At 66.6% G+C, this 18,251-nt stretch overlaps 2 protein-coding genes across 2 annotated transcripts in view; both read left to right on the plus strand.

The window, feature by feature from the left end:
* The window catches only part of LOC112996251 (complement C4-B-like), a 41,453-nt gene extending 28,648 nt beyond the window's left edge, over positions 1–12,805 (plus strand). The window contains exons 25-41 of the mRNA XM_064504447.1: positions 1,510–1,585; positions 2,788–2,944; positions 3,778–3,891; positions 4,859–5,009; positions 5,708–5,874; positions 6,317–6,493; positions 6,732–6,791; positions 7,403–7,496; positions 7,613–7,766; positions 8,496–8,586; positions 8,659–8,733; positions 9,192–9,294; positions 9,470–9,559; positions 10,158–10,250; positions 11,301–11,384; positions 11,982–12,111; positions 12,515–12,805. Coding sequence (XP_064360517.1) covers positions 1,510–1,585; positions 2,788–2,944; positions 3,778–3,891; positions 4,859–5,009; positions 5,708–5,874; positions 6,317–6,493; positions 6,732–6,791; positions 7,403–7,496; positions 7,613–7,766; positions 8,496–8,586; positions 8,659–8,733; positions 9,192–9,294; positions 9,470–9,559; positions 10,158–10,250; positions 11,301–11,384; positions 11,982–12,111; positions 12,515–12,656 — 1,958 coding nt within the window. The 3' untranslated portion in view covers positions 12,657–12,805. The remainder of the gene's footprint in view (positions 1–1,509; positions 1,586–2,787; positions 2,945–3,777; positions 3,892–4,858; positions 5,010–5,707; positions 5,875–6,316; positions 6,494–6,731; positions 6,792–7,402; positions 7,497–7,612; positions 7,767–8,495; positions 8,587–8,658; positions 8,734–9,191; positions 9,295–9,469; positions 9,560–10,157; positions 10,251–11,300; positions 11,385–11,981; positions 12,112–12,514) is intronic.
* Positions 12,806–13,006: 201 nt separating this feature from the next.
* CENPA (centromere protein A) lies at positions 13,007–17,821 on the plus strand. Its single transcript, XM_064504436.1, has 5 exons — positions 13,007–13,157; positions 13,342–13,435; positions 14,229–14,329; positions 16,368–16,445; positions 17,552–17,821. Exons 2-5 carry the CDS (start codon positions 13,345–13,347, stop codon positions 17,681–17,683), a joined length of 402 nt encoding a protein of 133 aa, XP_064360506.1. The 5' UTR covers positions 13,007–13,157; positions 13,342–13,344; the 3' UTR covers positions 17,684–17,821.
* The last annotated feature ends 430 nt before the right edge of the window (positions 17,822–18,251 follow it).

The following is an 18,251-nucleotide window of genomic DNA, read 5'->3' on the forward strand; positions in this document are numbered from 1 at the left end:
GGGCCTGCGCGCCCTGCAGCAGGGTGAGACACGGGTGCGGGGGGGTGCGGGGGGGTGCTTGGGGCCTGCGCGCCCTGCAGCAGGGTGAGACACGGGTGCGGGGGGGGTGCGGGGGGGTGCTTGGGGCCTGCGCGCCCTGCAGCAGGGTGAGACACGGGTGCGGGGGGGTGCGGGGGGGTGCTTGGGGCCTGCGCGCCCTGCAGCAGGGTGAGACACGGGTGCGGGGGGGTGCGGGGGGGTGCTTGGGGCCTGCGCGCCCTGCAGCAGGGTGAGACACGGGTGCGGGGGGGTGCAGGGGGGTGCTTGGGGCCTGCGCGCCCTGCAGCAGGGTGAGACACGGGTGCGGGGGGGTGCTTGGGGCCTGCGCGCCCTGCAGCAGGGTGAGACACGGGTGCGGGGGGGTGCGGGGGGGTGCTTGGGGCCTGCGCGCCCTGCAGCAGGGTGAGACACGGGTGCGGGGGGGTGCGGGGGGGTGCTTGGGGCCTGCGCGCCCTGCAGCAGGGTGAGACACGGGTGCGGGGGGGTGCGGGGGGGTGCTTGGGGCCTGCGCGCCCTGCAGCAGGGTGAGACACGGGTGCGGGGGGGTGCTTGGGGCCTGCGCGCCCTGCAGCAGGGTGAGACACGGGTGCGGGGGGGTGCAGGGGGGTGCTTGGGGCCTGTGCGCCCTGCAGCAGGGTGAGACACAGGTGCGGGGGGGTGCGGGGGGGTGCTTGGGGCCTGCGCGCCCTGCAGCAGGGTGAGACGGGTGCGGGGGGGTGCAGGGGGGTGCTTGGGGCCTGCGCGCCCTGCAGCAGGGTGAGACACGGGTGCGGGGGGGTGCGGGGGGGTGCTTGGGGCCTGCGCGCCCTGCAGCAGGGTGAGACACGGGTGCAGGGGGGTGCGGGGGGGTGCAGGGGGGTGCTTGGGGCCTGCACGCCCTGCAGCAGGGTGAGCCGCGACGTGCAAAGCTCTGCACGGGGATGCGATGCTCTGCAGGGGCGTGCGATGCTGTGCAGGGGGGTGGAAGGGGTGTGCAATGCTGTGCAGGGGTGTGCAAGTGGCGTGCAATGCTCCGCAGGGGGGTACAATGCCCTGCAGGGGTGTGCAAGGGGCGTGCGATGCTCTGCAGGGCCGTGCAATGCTCTGCAAGAGGTGTGCGACACTTTTCAGGGGTGTGCAATGCCATGCACGGGCGTGCAACACTGCAGGGGAGTGCCATGCCCTGCGGGGGTGTGCGATGCTCTGCAAGGTTGTGCAATGCATTGCAAGCGTGCACAAGGGGTGTGCAATGCCCTGCAGGGTGGCAATGCCCTGCGGAGTGGCAATGTCCTGCAGGGGGGTGCAATGCTCTGTGGGGGGGGGTGCAAGGCCCCGCAGGGGTGTGCCAAGGTGTCCCCTGATCCCATTCCCCCCCCATCCATGTGTCCCCCCTTCCCCCCATCCATGTGTCCCCCCCCGTCCATGCATCCCCCATCTGCGTGTCCCCCGTCCCTCCCGTCTGTGTGTCCCGTGTCCCCCCGCCCGCCCCAGGCTACGAGCGCATCCAGAGCTTCCGCAAGGACGACGGCTCCTACGCGGGCTGGCGGCACCGGCCCAGCAGCACCTGGTGAGGGGACCGGGGGGACACGGGGGCACATGGGGCAACCTGGGGGACATGGAAGACATGGGACATAAGGGACATGGGAGGATATGAGGGACATGGGGGCCATGGAGGAACATGAGGGACATGGAGGACATGGAAGGATGGGGAGGAACATGAGGGACATGGAGGGATATGAGGGACATGGAGGAACATGGGGGATGTGGATGGGGGGGGACATGAGGAGACATCGGCGGACATGGGGGACCTGGAGGACATGGGGGACATTGGAGGAGATGGAAGACATGGATATGGGGATATGGAGGGACATGGGGGGATGTGGACAGAGGGGACATAAGGGGACATGGGGGACATGGGATGTGGACGGGAGGGACATGGGGGACATGAGGGACATGGAGGAACATGGAGAACATAGAGGGCCATGGACGTGAGGGACATGGAGGACGGGGACATTGGGGGACATGGAGGGCCATGGAAGACATGGGGGGACATGGGGACATGGAGGGACACAGGGGGACATGGGGGATATGGGGGACATGGGGATATGGAGGGACATGGAGGAACACGGGGGACGTAGAGGGACATGGGGGGACACTGGGGACTTGGGGACAGCCACGGTGCCCCATCTCTGATGAGCTGCCCGTGTCCATGTCTGTGATGTCTCCGTGCTCGTCTTGGCCTTGGTGACCTGCTGGTGACGTGTCCGGGTTGGTGGTGTGTCCCTGTGGGTGGCCTGTGGTTGTGTGGTGGTGGTGGGTGCGTGGCATGTGGGTGCCCATGGGTGTGTCCGGGTGCCATGTGGGTGCCACGTGGGTGCATGTGGTTGCACGCGGGTGCCCTGTGGGTGCCGTGTGGTTGCATGCTGGTGCTGTGTGGGTGCCGTGTGGGTGCCCATGGGTGCTATGCGGTTGCTTGTTGGTGGTGGGTGCCATGTGGGTGCCCATGGGTGCATGCTGGTGCTGTGTGGGTACATGTGGGTGCTGTGTGCTTGCATGTGGGTGTGCGTGTGTGCCACATGGGTGCTGTGTGGCTGCACACGGGTGCTGTGTGGGTGCATGTGGATGCACATGGGTGCCACATGGGTGCTGGGTGGGTGCATGTGCGTGCCCTGGGGGTGCCATGTGGTTGCATGTGGCTGCATATGGGTGCCGTGTGGGTGGGTGCGGGTGCCTATGGGTGCCCATGGGTGCCATGCGGGGGCCCGGCAGGCTGTCGGCGCTGGTGCTGCGGGTGCTGTCGGGGCTGCGGCGCTGGCAGCAGGTGGACGAGGCCGGGCTGCGGGCCACCACCCGCTGGCTGCTGCGCCAGCAGGGCCCCTCGGGCGCCTTCCGCGATCCCCAGCCCATCATCCACCGGCGCATGCAGGTGGGTGCCCCCTCCCAGCCCCCCCCGGCACCCTGACCCCCCTGCAAGGCCCTTGTGCAACTGCCCCCCGTGCAAAAGCCGTGTGCAACGTCCCTGTGCACCCTCCCCGCAACATCCCCTGTGCAACATCCCTGTGCAGCCCCCCCGTGCAACATCCCCCTGCAACCCCCCTGTGGAAGACCCTTGTGCCACATCCCCATGCAACTCCCCCAGGCAAGATGTGCGTGCGACATCCCTGTGCAACATCCCCGTGCAACATCCGTGTGCAAAACCTCCATGCAAAATCCCTGTGCAACGTCCCGTGCAAGACGCTTGTGTAACATGCCTGGGCAAAACTCACATGCAACATCCCCGTGCAAACCCCCTGTGCAACATCCCCGTGCAATGGCCTTTTGCAAAAACCCTGTGCGACATCCCTGTGCAAACCCCCTGTGCAAAACCCCTGTGCAACATCCCCGTGCAATAGCACTGTGCTACATACCTGTGCAGGGCCCTTGTGCAACATCCCTGTGCAAACCCCCCATGCAACTTCCCCGTGCAAACCCCCCATGCAACATCCATGTGCAAGGGCCTTGTGCAAACAGCCTGTGCAAAACCCCCATGCGGCATCCCCGTGCAAAACCCTTGTGCAACATCCCTGTGCAAAACCTCCATGCAACAGCCCTGTGCAACATGCCCATGCAAGGTCTTTGTGCAACATCTCCATGCAACCCCCGCCATGCAACACCCCTGCGCGAGGCCATACAGACCTCCCCCCGTGCCTGAGCCATGTGCAAGCCACATGCACGTGACCGCGCATGCGAGGTGCGTGTGCGAGCGTGCGTGTGCCGCAGGGCGGCATGGCGGGCGCAGAGGCGGCCGTGGCGCTCACGGCCTTCGTGGCCGTGGCCCTGCACCAGGCCCGCGACGTGCACGGCCCTGAGCACACCGAGCAACAGCAGCTTCTGGTGCGTGTTCCCTCCCCCCCATGTCACCCTGTGTCACCTCCTGTCACCCCATGTCCCTCTGTGTCCTTCTCTCTCCCCCTGTGCAGCCCTGTGTGGACACATGTCCCATGTCTGCGTCCGTGTGCTGTGTCTATGTCCCCATCTTCCGTGTCCATGTCCCTTGTCCATGTACACGTCCAAGTCCATGTCCCTGTCTCATGTCCATGTCCCTTGTCCCATGTCCATGTCACGTCTCATGTCCATGTCCCATGTCTGTGTCCCATATCCATGTCCCGTGTCCATGTCTCCACGTCTCGTGTCCATGTCCCATATCCCTGTCCCCATCCCATAACCCATGTCCTATGTCCATGTCCCATGTTCAAGTCTATGTCCCATGTCCATAACCCATGTCCTTATCCCATGTCCATTTCCCGTATCCCATGACCCACGTCTGTATCTCATGTCCATGTCCGTGTCCTCATCTCCCATGTATATGTCCCCTATCCCATAACCCTTGTCCTATGCCCAAGTCCACATCCCACGTCCCATGTCCACGTCCTGTGTCCATTTCCCATATCACATGGCTCATGTCTATGTCCCATCTTCCGTGTCCATGTCCCCTATCCCATAACCTATGTCCTATGTCCATGTCCCGTGACCCACATCCATGTCCCATGTCCATATCTCCCATGTCCCTTATCCCATAAGCCATGTCTTATGTCCATGTCCCATGTCCCAGTCCACATCCCACTTCCCATGTCCATGTCTCATGTCCATTTCCCATATCTCATGACCCACTTCCATGTTCCATGTCCCATCTCCCATGTCCGTGTCCCATGTCCATTTCCCATATCTCATGACCCATGTCCATGTCCTGTGTCTATATCCCATGTCCATGTCCCATATCCCATGGCCGTGGCCACGTCCCGTGTCTCCCATCCCATGGCCACGTCTGGTGACCGTGCCCACACCCGTGTCCATGGAGCAGGACGCGGCGCTAGCGCGGGCCGCAGGCTTCCTGCGGGGCCGCATGGAGATGGCAGGGCCCTTCGCGGCTGCCATCGGCACTTACGCCCTGGCCCTCAGCGACACCCCGGGGTCCCCCGAGCCCCTGCTGCGGCTCGCGCGGAGCGCCCACAGTGAGCCGGACGCCTGGGTCCCTTGCCGGGGGAGGGGTGGGACACAGGGACGCCCAGATGCCTGGGTCCCGTCGCACCCAGGCACGTGGGTCCCTGGGGAGGGGGCACCTGGATGCCTGGGTCCCTGCCATGGCGGTGGGGGATGCCTGGGTCCCTGGGGGGTGGCAAGTGCCCCAGACAGCCGGGTCCCCCCATGGGTTGGTGGCTTCCTGAACACCTGGGATCCTGGAGGTCAGTGGGTGCCATGGACACCTGGGTCCCTGGGGGTTGAGGGGTTCCCCAGACACCTGGGTCCTCCACGGGTTGGTTGCTTCCTGGACACTTGGGGCCCTGGAGGTCAGTGGGTGCCCCGGACACCTGGGTCCCTGGGGTGGTAGGGGACACCTGGACGCATGGGTCCCTGGGGGTTGGTGGGTGCCCTGGATGCCTGGGTCCTCCATGGGTTGGTTGCTTCCTGGACACCTGGGTCCCTGGGGAGTTGGTGGCTTCTCAGACACCTGGATCCCTCGGGTTTCGTGGGTGCCATGGACACCTGGGTCCCTAGGGGTTGGTGGCTTCCTAGACACCTGGGGGCCCCATGGGTGGGTGGCTTCTCAGCCACTTAGGTCCCTGGGGTAGTGGGGTGTACCCGGACACCTGGGCCCGTGGGGGGACGTGCAAGGCTCCACGGCCCCCTCCCGGATGCCTGGGTCCTGCAGACGGCTCGGCGCAGTTCTGGCCGGCCGGCGGGGCGGCCGAGACGGTGGAGGCCACGGGCTATGGGCTGCTGGCGCTGCTGCGGCTCAACGACGTGGCTGGGGCCCTGCGGGCAGCCCGGTGGCTCCGTGAGCAGAGCAACTACGGCGGTGGCTTCCACTCCACCCAGGTGCCTGGACGCCTGGGCCCCTTGGATGCCTGGGCCCCCGGGGTCTTGGGCAACCCGGACATCTGGGTCCCTTGGACACCTGGGTCCCTTGAATGCCTGGGACCTTCAGGCGCCTGGGACCCCGGGGTGGAGGGTGACCTGGACTCCTGGGTCCCTCAGACACCTGGGACCCCGGGGTGGTGGGTGACCTGGACACCTGGGTCCCTTGGACACCTGAGTCCTTTGGATGCCTGGGACCTTCAGACACCTGGGACCCCAGGGTGGGGGGCGTCCCAGACACCTGGGTCTTTAGGGTGACGGGGTGCCTCGATGCATGAGTCTCTCAAACACGAGGGTCACCAGGATGGTGGGGTGCCTGGACACCTTGGTCCCCTTGGTTGGACATGTGGGTCCCTGAGGTTGGTGGGGTGCCTTGGCCCACCTGGACGCCTGGGTCCTGCAGGACACAGTGGTGGCACTGGAGGCGCTGAGCGAGCTGTGGCTGCACTCGCCGCAGCTGGAGGAGCTCGGCCTTGATGTCACCTTCGCGTGGCCACGTGGCCCTGGGAGACACAGTGCGGCCGGGAGGACGCAGGTGACACTGCGGAAGGGGCTGGAGCACGTCGAGAGGAAGCTGGAGGTGGGACGGGGACGAGAGGACATGGGGGGATATAGAGGGGCATGGGGGGACATGGATGGATGTGGAAGGACATGGGGGACACGGGGGATCATGGAGGGACATGGGGGACATGGAGGGACATGGGTCATGGGAGGACATGGAGGGTCATAGGGGGACATGGGGGGACACCGGGCTCCCCAGGCAGGTCTTTGGGTCCCTCAGTCCCTGTTGTCCTCCCCATGTCCCCCCATGTCCCCAGGTGCCCCTGGGCAGCCCTGTGACGGTGCAGGTGAAGGGTGAAGGCCAGGGGACCCTCACCGTGAGTGACCGCCCGGACACCTGTGTCCCTTGGGGGTGGGGCAAGCCCGGACACCTGGGACCCCCCCTTCCAGCCACCAGGGTCCCTCCTGGATGCCTGGGTCCTTCCTGGACACATGGTCCCTCCCCAGACACCTGAGTCCTTCCCGGACGCCTGGGCCCTTCCCGGACTCCTGGGTCCCTCTCGGACACCTTGGTCCTTCCCGGACACATGGTCCCTCCCTGGACGCCTGGCCCCTTCCCAGAGGCCCGAGTCCTTCCTGGACACATGGTCCCTCCCCGGATGCCTGGGCACTTCCCGGATGCCTGGGCCCCCTCTCCCAGATGCCTGGGTTCTTCCCAGGCACATGGTCTCTCCCCGGATGCCTGGCCCCTTCCCGGACTCCTGAGTCCTTCCTGGACACATGGTCCCTCCCCGGATGCCTGGGCCCCCTCTCCTGGATGCCTGGGTCCTTCCCAGACACATGGTCTCTCCCTGGATGCCTGGGCCCTTCCTGGACTCCTGGGTCCTTCCCGGACATATGGTTGCTCCCTGGATGCCTGGGCCCTTCCCGGATGCCTGGGCCTCCTCTCCCGGACGCCTGGGCCCTGCCCGGATGCCTGGGCCCACAGGTGCAGCGGCAGTACCGGGTGATGTCTCCTGCCAATGGGACCTGCGGGGAGCTGGGCCTCGAGGTCTCCCTCAGTGGCCCAATCAACTATGAGCGTGAGGCCCTGTCCAATCCAGCCCCGCCTGTCACCGCCGGGCCCCACCCCCTTACGATGGCAGGCGGGGCCTGGGCATCCCCCCCTCCCCCACTCAAAGGGCCCCTCCCCCGGCAGAGGAGGACTACGAGGACTACGAGGACTACGAGGAGGGGGCAGGACCGGGAGAAGGGGCGGGGCTGGAGGAGGGGGTGGAGCCCCGGCGGCGGCGGCAGGCTCTGGCCTCCCCAGAGCTGCGGAGCCGCCAGGCGGCCATGCACGTCTGCATCTGGTGAGGGGGCGGGGCTTCCTGCCCGCCCCACCCCCGGAGGGCAGGACTTCCTGCTGTGCCTTTATTTAGGGGGGGCAGGGCTTCCAGTAGTCCCACGGTTTGTGGGTGGGACTTCCTGTATCACTCCAGAGCAGGGTTGGGATTTCCTGCCTTCATGGATATTGTGGGTGGGACGTCCCGTTTATGCCATGGGGTGGGACTTCCTGTTTTCCTGGGTTTTGTGGGTGGGACTTCCTGTTTAGCCCCATAATGGGGGTGGGACTTCCTGTTTCCCTGGGTTTTGTGGGTGGGACTTCCTGTTTAGCCCCATAATGGGGGTGGGACTTCCTGTTTCCCTGGGTTTTGTGGGTGGGACTTCCTGTCTATCCCCATTTTTGTGGGTGGGACTTCCTGTCAACCCCCATAAATGGGTCAGGGCTTCCTGTTTTTCCAGGGTTTTGGGATGGGACTTCCTGCTTTTCCCCATAATGGGGGTGTGGCTTCCTGTTTTCCCAGATTTTGTGGGCAGGACTTCTTGTCTATCCTCATCACGGGGTGGGACTTCTTGTTTCTCCCTCTTTTGTGGGTGGGACTTCCTGTTTTATCCCCATCATGGGGGTGGGACTTCCTGTTTATCCCCATTATGGGGGTGGGACTTCCCATTTCCTCCTGGAAGTGGGGGGCGAGGGGTGCAGGACTTCCCACCCCCCCTGCCCCGGCTGACGGGGTCCGGGCCGTGGGGGGCGGCAGGCGGCAGGCGGGGACACCGCTCGCTGGCATGGCTGTGGCCGAGGTCGCTCTGCTCAGCGGCTTCCGGCCCCACCGCGACGACCTGGACAAGGTGGGGGGCGCTGGGGGGTGGGCGACGTGGGGCCCCATGGGGGGACCTGGACCCACAACCTGCCCCACGCAGCTGCGGGACGTGGTGGACCGCTACATCAGCCACTACGAGCTGGACGGGGGGCAGCTGGTGCTCTACTTTGACGAGGTGGGGGGCGCGGGTGCAGTGGGGGGGACATGGGGTGGGGGTGCTGTGGGGACAATGTGCTGTGGGGCAATTTGGGGGGCAGTTGGGGGGGGATATGGCAGGGGATTTGAGGTCGCCCAATGGGGGGCAGGGTGGGTTGAGGGGGAAAGGATTGGGCTGGATGCTCACTTGGTGGCTGCAGAGACCCCCGTGTCCTCCATGTCCCTCCATGACTCCCACGTCCCTCCATGTCCCCCATGTCCCTTGTGTCTCCGTGTCCCCTATGTTCTTTATGTTCTCCATGTCCCTATCTCTCCATGTTCTTCATGACTCCCAGGTCCCTCCATGTCTCTTCATGTCCTTTATGACCTTCTATGTCTCTCATGTCCCCCAGGTTCCCCCATGATCTCCATTTCCCTCCATGTCCCTCCATGTCCCCCCATGTTCCTCATGTCCCCCCATGTCCCCCCCATCCCCAGGTGCCACCCCAGCGGGACTGTGTGACCTTTGGGGTGACGCAGGAGGTGGCCGTGGGGCTGCTGCAGCCAGCGGCCGCTACCATCTTCGACTACTACGAGCCAGGTGGGCGGGGCCTCACCTGTGGGCGAGGCCCAGGGGGAGGGGTCGGATGGGGGCAGGGCCTAAAAGCGGGTGGGGCCGATTCAAGGCCTGGGGTGTAGCAGGGGGCTGCGGGTGCCGGGGGCGTGTCTTGGTGAGGCCCTGACCCCGCCCCCTCATGTGGCTCCGCCCCCCCCAGAGCGCCGCTGCACCGTCTTCTACAGCGCCCCCCGGCGGAGCAGCTTCGTGGCGACGCTCTGCTCCCCCGGCGTCTGCGAGTGCGCCGAAGGTGGGGCCTCGGCATCCGGGGCGGCCCCCCGCAGAGCCCCCTCTGCCTCCCCCCCCAAGGGACCCAGGGGTTCCCCTGCCTCACTCCACATCCTGGGGGAGCCGGGAGGGGTCGGGCCCTGCTGTCCGCAGACAGGCCCAGGCGTCCGAGGCACCCAGGCGTCTGGGTGCCCCCTTCCCCAGGACCCAGGTGTCCAGGAGGGACCCAGGCGTCCAGGGAAGGACCCCAGCATGGGAGGTACCCAGGTGTCCGGGGAGGGACCCAGGCATCCAGGGAGGGACCCCAGCATGGGAGGGACCCCGGCATCCGAGAGGCCCATGTGTCTGGGCACCCTCTCCCCGGGGAACCCTGGCATCCAAGGGGCCCAGGCGTCCGAGGGACCCAGGCATCCAGAAAAGGGCCCCAGTGTGGGAGGGACCCGGGCAGCCAGGGAGGGACCCCGGTGTCCAAGGGGCCGAGGTGTCCGAGGGGCCCAGATATCCAAGGGGCCTAGGCCTCCGACAGACCCAGGCGCCCAGGAACGGGCCCAGGCGTCTGAGGGGCCCAGGCGTCCGAGAGGCCCAGGCGTCCGAGGGACCCAGGCGTCCGGGCCCCGCAGGCGCCTGCCCCCGGGCCCAGCGGCCATTGGCCAAGGAGCTGACGGCGGCCAAACGCCTTCACTTCGCCTGTAACAGCCCCCGCGTGGACTACGGTACCCTCGCCCTGCCCCACGGCCGGCCCTGCCACACAGCAGCCCCACAGCTGCCCTGTGGTAGTCTCCTGCCCCATGGTGGCCCTATGGTGACCCCTGGCCCCCAGCTGTCCCGTGGCTGCCCCATGGCACCCCTGCCCCACAGCCACCCCACGGTGGCCCCTGCCCCATGGCTACCCCATGGTGGTCTCCCACGCCATGGCAGCCCCACAGCAGCCCCCTGCCCCATGGCGGCCCTATGGTGCCCTCCTGCCCCCTGGCTGCCCCATGGCCTGGCTGCCCCATAGCTGCCCTGTGGTGCTCTCCTGCCCCATGGCAGACCCATGGCTGCCTCATGGTGTCCCCTGCCCCGCGGTGTCCCCTGCCCCATGGCTGCCTCATGGCGCCCCTCTGCCCCACAGAACCTCCTGCCCCATGGCATCCCACTGCCCCATGGTGCCCCCCTGCCACACGACCTCCTCTGACCCACAGTGTCCCCTGCCCCACAGCTGCCCCATGGTGCAGCCCTGCCCCACTGGGCCCCACAGTGTCCCCGGGCCCCACGGCATCCTGACCCATGGCGTCCCCCTGCCCCATGGTGTATCCCTTCCCTACAGTGTCCCCCCCAGCAGGGTCCTGCCCCACAGCATCCCTTCTGCCCCATGGCATCCCCCTGCCCCACCATGTCCCCCTGCCCCACCATGTCCCCCTGCCCCATGGCATCCCCCTGTCCCACAGCATCCCCCCTGCCCCACAGTGTCTGCCCTGCCCCACGGTGTCCCCCCAGGGGGGTCCTGCCCCATGGTGTCCCCCCTGCCCCATGGCATCTCCCTGCCCCACAGCATCCCCCCTGCCCCATGGTGTCCCCCCAGTGGGGTCCTGCCCCACGGTGTCCCCCCTGCCCCATGGCATCTCCCTGCTCCATGGCACCCCCCTGCCCTATGGTGTACCCATGCCCCACGGTGTCCCCCCCAGCAAGGTCCTGCCCCATGGCATCCCCCTGCCCCACGGTGTCCCCAGGCTCCGCCCCCAGCTGCCCCTCAGCCCCTGACCCCTGGCCCTTGCCCCCAGCGCTGGTGGTGGAGGTCCAGGGCGAGGGGCAGTTCGGGGCCTTCGTGGGAGCCGAGACCAAAATCGTGGAGGTTCTGCAAAGCGGTGAGTGGGCGGAAACAAGCAAAACTGGGCGAAAATGGGTGAAATGAGGCGGGAACGGGCAAAACTGGGCAAAAAAGGGCAAAAACGGGCCAAATGGGGCAAAAAGGGCAAAGCCAGGCAGAACTGGGCAAAACAGGGTGAAAGCAGACAGGAACAGGCAAAACCAGGCAGAACGGGGTGAAAATGGGCTGAAAGCGGGTGGAACTGGGCAAAATGGGGCAGAACAGGGTGAAACCAGGCAGGAATGGGCAAAATCAGGCGGAATGGGGCAAAACCGGGTAAAATAGGGCAGAAGGAGGCAAAATCGGGTGGGAATGGGCAAAACCGGGCAAAACGGAGTGAAAGTGGGTGGAACAGGGCGAAACTGGGCAAAATGGAGTGGAAAAAGGCAAAAACAGGCAAACGGGGGCAAAATGGGCTGAAATAGGCCATGGGGCAGTGAGGGGCAATGGGGAGCAATGAGGGCAATGGGGGGAATGGGGCAGTGGGGGGCAATGGGACAATGGAGAGCAGTGGGGGCAGTTTGGGGGCGGGCGCAGGCTGCCGTGGGGCAGCGGGGCCTGGCGGTGCCTCGGCCGTGCTGATGCTGTGGGGCAGGCCCCTGGGAGGCGGCTGTGGGACAGCAGCGGCGGTTCCTGGTGCGGGGGGGCTGCCGGCTGCGCCTGCGCCCCCAGCGCCGCTACCTGCTCATGGGCCGCAGCGGCCCCACACGTGACCCACATGGCCGGTGAGCACCCATGGGGCCCAGGCGGCGGGGGGGGCCAGGGAGCTGGGAGAGGGGGGGCCCCCCCATGTCTTCATGTCCACCATGTCCCCCCATGTCTGCCATGTCCCCGAGGTCCCTCCATGTCCCCCATGTCCCTCCATGTCCCCCATGTCTCCCTGTGTCCCCCATGTCCCTCCATGACCCCCATGTCCCTCCATGTCCCCCGTGTCCTCCTGTGTCCCCCGTGTCCCTCATGTCCCTCCATGTCCCCCATGTCCCTGAGGTCCCCCCATGTCCCTCCAGGTACCCCCAGGTCCCTCCAGGTCTCCCCATCTCCCCCATGTCCCCCCATGTCTCTCCATATCCCATGTCCCCCCATGTCCCTCATGCCCCCCCACGTCCCCACGTCGCTGCGTGTCCCCAGGCCGCAGACCCTCCTGGGCCCCGACTCGTGGGTTGAGGAGGTCCCGTCCGCCTCCCGCTGCGGGGCCACCCTCCTGCGGGGCGTCTGCGCCGAGCTGCAGTCCTTCCTCGAGGACTTCGCCCGGCACGGCTGCCAGGTCTGAGCCCCACCGGGACCTGCTGGGACTGTGCTGGGGCCAACTGGGATCAACCAGGACCGTGCTGGGGCCAACGGGGATCATGCTGGGGCCAAGTGGGGTCAAGCAGGACCAACTGGGAGCAACTGGAACTGTGCTGGGACCATGCTGGGACCAACCGGGACCATGCTGGGGTCAACCGGGATCAACTGGACCTGCCCCCCCTCCCCAAATCAATAAAGGCCGAGCTCAGCACGGCCCGGACGCCTGGGTCCCGCTGCGCCCCCCCGGCCATGGCGGAAGAGGGGGGGCTGGCGGCGGGGCGGGAGGCGCGTCATCATGCAAATGAGGCGGCTCCGGCGCCGGCACCATCGAGACGCGGCCTCCGGGCGGCGCGGAGCGGCCGCGCCCCGCCCCCCTCCCGCGGGCGGAAGTGACGCGCGGGGCCGCGGCGCGAAGTTTGAATCGCGCGCGGCGCGGAGCCCGCGCGCAGCTGGCCGTGACGTCAGCGGAGAGCAGTGACGTCAGGTGCGGGGGGTCGCGGACGTCAGGCGCGGATCGGGGTGCGGGTGGGGGGCGGCCGGGGCGCCCCGCGGTGATGACGCCAGAAAGCGGCCGCGGCGCTTTGGGGGAGGGTGGTGACATTATGGCTACAGCTGGGGGGGGGCGAGCCTGGACGCCGGGGTCCGCCGTGACGCTTGACCCCCCCCAGGTCATGCCCCGCCGGAAGTCGCCGCCCACCCGGCGCCGCCGCCGCCCCCCCTCGCCGCCGCCGCCGCCGCCGCCGCCGCCCCCCCCCCGCGCCCGTGAGTGCCGCCCCGGGATCCCCCGGGTCCTAGAGACACGCCCCCCCCCGACACCCCCCCCCCCGGGCCTCCTGGGTCCTAGAGACCGGCGGACAACCCCCCCCCCCCCCGCTCCCCAAGTCCTACCCCCGAGCGCCCCCGGGTCCTAGATACCCTCAGAACCACCCCCCCCCAGGTCCTAGAGACCCCCCCCCCCCCCAGAACGACCCCCCGCCCCCTCCCCGGGTCCTAGAGAATCCCCGCCGGCCGGTCACCCCCTCCGGGTCCTAGAGTCCGCCGCACCCAGCTTTCCCCCTCCTCCCCCGGGTCCTAGAGCCCTTCCGCTTCCCTGCGCGTTTCACCCCACGTGTCCCGCTGGGCGCGGCTCTTCCCTCCCCCGGGTCCTAGAGCCCTCCAGGCCCAACTCTCCCCTGGGTCCTAGACCGCGCCGGGCCCGGCTCTCCCTCTCTTCTCCCTGCTCGTAGTGCCCGTCAGGCCCGGCTCTCCTTCCCCCGGGTCCTAAGCCCCTCCGCGCCCCTCCGCGTTGCCCCCCACGGCCCCGCGTGCCCCGCCGGGCCCACCTTTCCTTCTCCTCCCCCGGGTCCTAGTGCCCGCCGGGCCCGGCTCTTCCCCGGGTCTTAGAGTCCCTCCGCTCCCTTCCGCGTTTCCCCCCGCGGCCCCGCGTGGCCGCCGGCCCGGCTTTCCCCCTCCTCCCCCGGGTCCTAGAGCCCCTCCGCGCCCCCCCCTCACGGCCCCGCGTGGCCGCCGGCTCCCACGCGCGGTGACGCCGCGGCCGGGCGGTGCCGGGCTGCAGGGCGCCGGCGGTACCGGCCGGGGCAGCGGGCGCTGCAGGAGATCCGCAAGTACCAGAAGAGCACGGCGCTGCTCATCCGCCGCAGGCCCTTCTCCCGCGTGGTGAGCCCCCCCAGGTCCCCCCCCCCAAACCCTGACCCCCCCCCAAGGCACCCAACACCCCCCGGGACCCCAAAATCCCCCCCCCCAAACCTTTGACCCCCCCCCCCGGGCACCCAACACCCCCCCCAGGACCCCAAAATCACCCTGAAACGCTCCCCAAACCCTCTGACCCCCCCGGGCACCCAACACCCCCCCGAGTGCCCCCAAATCTCTGACTCCCCCCCAGGCATTCAAACCCCCGCAGTGCCCCAAAACCATCGCCAAATCATCCTGAACCCCCCCAACCGCCCCCCCCCGGGCACCCAACCCCCCCCCCCCGGACCCCCAAATCCCCCCAAAATCTCCCCCCCCAAATCCCTGACCCCTCCCGGGCACCAAACACCCCACCGGGACCCCCAAATCACCCTGAAACACCCCCCAAAATCCCTGCCCCCCCCGGCACCCCAAAACCCCCTTTGGGACCCACCAAACCACCCCCCTCCTCCGTGGTGCCGTTCTCTTGTGTGGCGAGCCCAAAATGCCCCAAAATTGCCCCCAAATCACCCCCAGACCCCCCTGAACCCCCCCCAAAAAACTCTGACTCCTCCCCTCAAGCACCCAACCCCCCTCAGGCACCCCAAAACCCCCTTTGGGCCCTCCCAAACTGCCCCCCTTCCTCTCAGTGCAGCTCTTCTGTGTGGCGAGTCCCAAATGCCCCAAAATTGCCCTAAATCACCCCAAAATCCCCCGGAGCTCCCCAGACCCCCCTGTCTCCCCCCCCAATGTCCCCATCCCCAGGGACACCGTGTCCCACCCCCCGTGCTGTGTCCTTGTGTCCCCCCCAGTGACGTGGGGCCTCTCATGTCCTTGTCCTTGGGGTGATGCAGTGGCCTTGTGTCCCCCCTCCCGGTGGCCTTGTCCCCCCCAATGGCCTTGTGTCCCCCCCCTCGGTGGCCTTGTCGTTCCCCCCCGTGATGCAGTGCCTCCCCGTGTCCTTGTCCCCAGCGAGATGCTGGTTGTGCCCCCCCCATGATGGGTCCCCTGTGTCCCCCATGTCCTACATTGCTGGTGACGGGTGGCCCATGTTCCCCCGTGTCCCCCTGTGTCCCCTGGTGACGAGTCCCCCATGTCCCTCATGTCCCCAGTGATGGGTCCTCCATGTTCTATGTTGCTGGTGATGAGTGGCCTATGTCCCCCCTATGTCCTCGGTGACGGGTCCCCCCCCGTCCCCCTGTGTCCCCCATGTCCCCCCCCATGATGGGTCCCCCATGTCCCTGGTGATGGGTCCCCCATGATGGGTCCCCCATGTTCTACGTCACTGGTGACGGGTGGCCCATGTCCCCCACGTGACCTCGGTGATGGGTCTCCCATGTCCCCCTGTGTCCCCTGGTGAGAAGTCCCTCATGTCCCCCCCCGTGACAGGTTCTGTGTGTCCCCCCTGTCCCAGGTGATGGGTCCTCCATGCTCTACGTCACTGATGACGGGTGGCCCATGTCCCCCTGTGTCCTCAGTGACGGATTCTCTATGTCACCAGAGATGGGTCCCCCAAGTCCCCAATGACGGGTCCCGTGTCCCCTGTGTCCCCCCACAATGGGTCCCCCATGTCCTTGGTGATGGGTCCCCCGTGTTCCCCCATGATGGGTCGGTCCCCCATCTCCCCCATGTCACCCTGTGACAGGTCCCCCATGTCCCCTGTCACCGCTGACAGCTCTCCTATATCCTCCCCCCATGTCCGTGGTGATGGGTCCCCTTGTTGTCTTCTGCCTCACATCCCCAGTGACGCGTCCTTTCATGTCCCCCGTGACACGTCCCATGTGGTCCACATGTCTCCACCAATGTCCCCTGTGTCTCTTCATGTCCCCCATGTCCCCAGTGGTGGGTCCCCCATGCTGTATTTGTGTCCCCAGTAACATGGCCCACCTCCCCAGTGAGGGGTCCCCAGTGACAGGTCCTGTGTCCCCCGTTGTCCCACCACCCCGGTGATGGTCCCCTCTATCCCTCCCGTGCCCCTGGTGACGTGTCCCCCGCGTCCCTGGTGGCGTGTCCCCTGTGTCCCCAGGTACGGGAGATCTGCCTGATGTTCACGCGGGGGGTGGACTATTACTGGCAGGCCACGGCCCTGCTCGCCCTCCAGGAGGTGACACGGGGGGGGACACGGGGACAGGGACGGGGGACAGGGGGACCATGGGGATGGGGGGACACAGGGACATGGATGGTGGGACGTGGGGGATGAGGGGACATGGGGATGAAGGGACAGGGGGACATGGATGGGGGGATGAGGGGACACGAGGATGGGGGTACCATGGGCACATGGGGATGGGGGGGACAAGGGGACAAGGATGGCGGGACATGGGGGATGAGGGGACATGCGGATGGGGGGACACAGGGACATGGGGTTGGGGGGATGAGGGGACACAGGGATGGAGGTACCATGGGGACATGTGGATAGGGGGACAAGGGGACACAGGGATGGAGTGACACAGGGATGGGACATGGGGACATGCATGGGGGGACATGAGGGATGAGAGGACAGGGGAATGGGGGGACACAGGGACATGGATGGGGGATGAGGGGACACAGGGATGGAGGTACCATGGGGACATGGGGATGAGGGGAAAAGGGGACACAGGGACAGAATGACATGGGGATGGGGGGACACAAGGACAGGGATGGGGGTACTATGGGGACATGGGAGGGGACACGGGGACGGGGGACACAGGGACATGGATGAGGGGACATGGGGATGGGGGTACCATGGGGACATGAGGATGGGGGGGACAAGGGGACATGGATGGTGGAACATGGGGACATGGGGAAGGGGGAACAAGGGGACACAGGGATGGAGTGACAGTGGGTTGGGGGGACACAGGGTTGGGGGACAAGGGGACACAGAGGCCGGGGGGACATGGTGCACCCCAGGGTGCTGGGGGGGTGCAGGACCCCTGCTTTGGGGTGTCCCATCCCATGGGTGGATTTTGGGGTGCTCCACCTTTGGGGGGGTGGATGTGGGGGGCAATTTTGGGGTGCCCCATCCCATGGGTGGATTTTGGGGTGCCCTCTGTGGGGGTGGATCTGGGGGTGCCCCATCCCAGAGGTGGTTTTGGGGGTCCTCCAGCTTTGGGGAGGTGGATTTGGGGGGCAGGTTTGGGGTGCCCTATCGGGGGGTGGATTTTGGGGTGCCCCATCCCATGGCTGGATTTTGGGGTGCTCCAGCTTTGGGGGGGGGTTGGGGGGCCCCCACAGGCGGCGGAGGCCTTCGTGGTGCGGCTGCTGGAGGACGCCTACCTGTGCTCGCTGCACGCCCGCCGCGTCACCCTCTTCCCCAAGGACCTGCAGCTGGCCCGGCGCCTCCGCGGCCTCGACGACGGCATCTGACCCCAAACCGCCGGGATTCGCCCCGAAACCCGCCCCTGGACTCCCCCGCCGAAAAGCGCCCCGTCCCGCCACCAGAACCCCCCCCCAAAATGGACCGAGTTCCCCCAAGCTTCTGCAATAAAGGCGTTGCTCGATTGAGGTCTCTGCATCTCCAGGGCTTCGTAGGGGTTGTCTGAGCCAAAACGGTGGGAATTTGCCCCAAAATAGGCCCTTGCATTGAAAGTATCCATCTCTGAAAAACACATATGCTCGAAAATTAACTGATTTCCCCCAGATTTCTGCAAGAAACCTCTCTGGATTGGGGTCTCTGTGTCTGCAGGGCTTCATGGGGTGCATTTGACCCAAAATGGCCAGAATTTGCCCCAAAATAGGCCCTTGTGCCAAAAATATCCCTCTCCAAAAAACACATCCACTCAAAAATTAACCGATTTCCCCCAGATTTCAGCACTAAAGGTGATGCCCAGTTGGGGTCTCTGTGTCTCCGGGGCTTCGTGGGGGGCATTTGAGCCAAAATGGCAGGAATTTGCCCCAAAACAGGCCCTTGCGCCAAAAATATCCATCTCCAGGA

This window comes from Dromaius novaehollandiae, unplaced genomic scaffold, assembly GCF_036370855.1.
Source record: "Dromaius novaehollandiae isolate bDroNov1 unplaced genomic scaffold, bDroNov1.hap1 HAP1_SCAFFOLD_33, whole genome shotgun sequence".
NCBI lineage: Eukaryota > Metazoa > Chordata > Aves > Casuariiformes > Dromaiidae > Dromaius > Dromaius novaehollandiae.

Coding starts and splice junctions, on each gene's coding strand:
- CENPA (XM_064504436.1), top strand. CDS start 13,345: ATGCCCCGCCGGAAGTCGCCGCCCACCCGGCGCCGCCGCCGCCCCCCC. Junction 13,436..14,228: donor GCCGCCCCCCCCCCGCGCCC/GTGAGTGCCGCC, acceptor GCCGGGCTGCAG/GGCGCCGGCGGTACCGGCCG. Junction 14,330..16,367: donor GCAGGCCCTTCTCCCGCGTG/GTGAGCCCCCCC, acceptor CTGTGTCCCCAG/GTACGGGAGATCTGCCTGAT.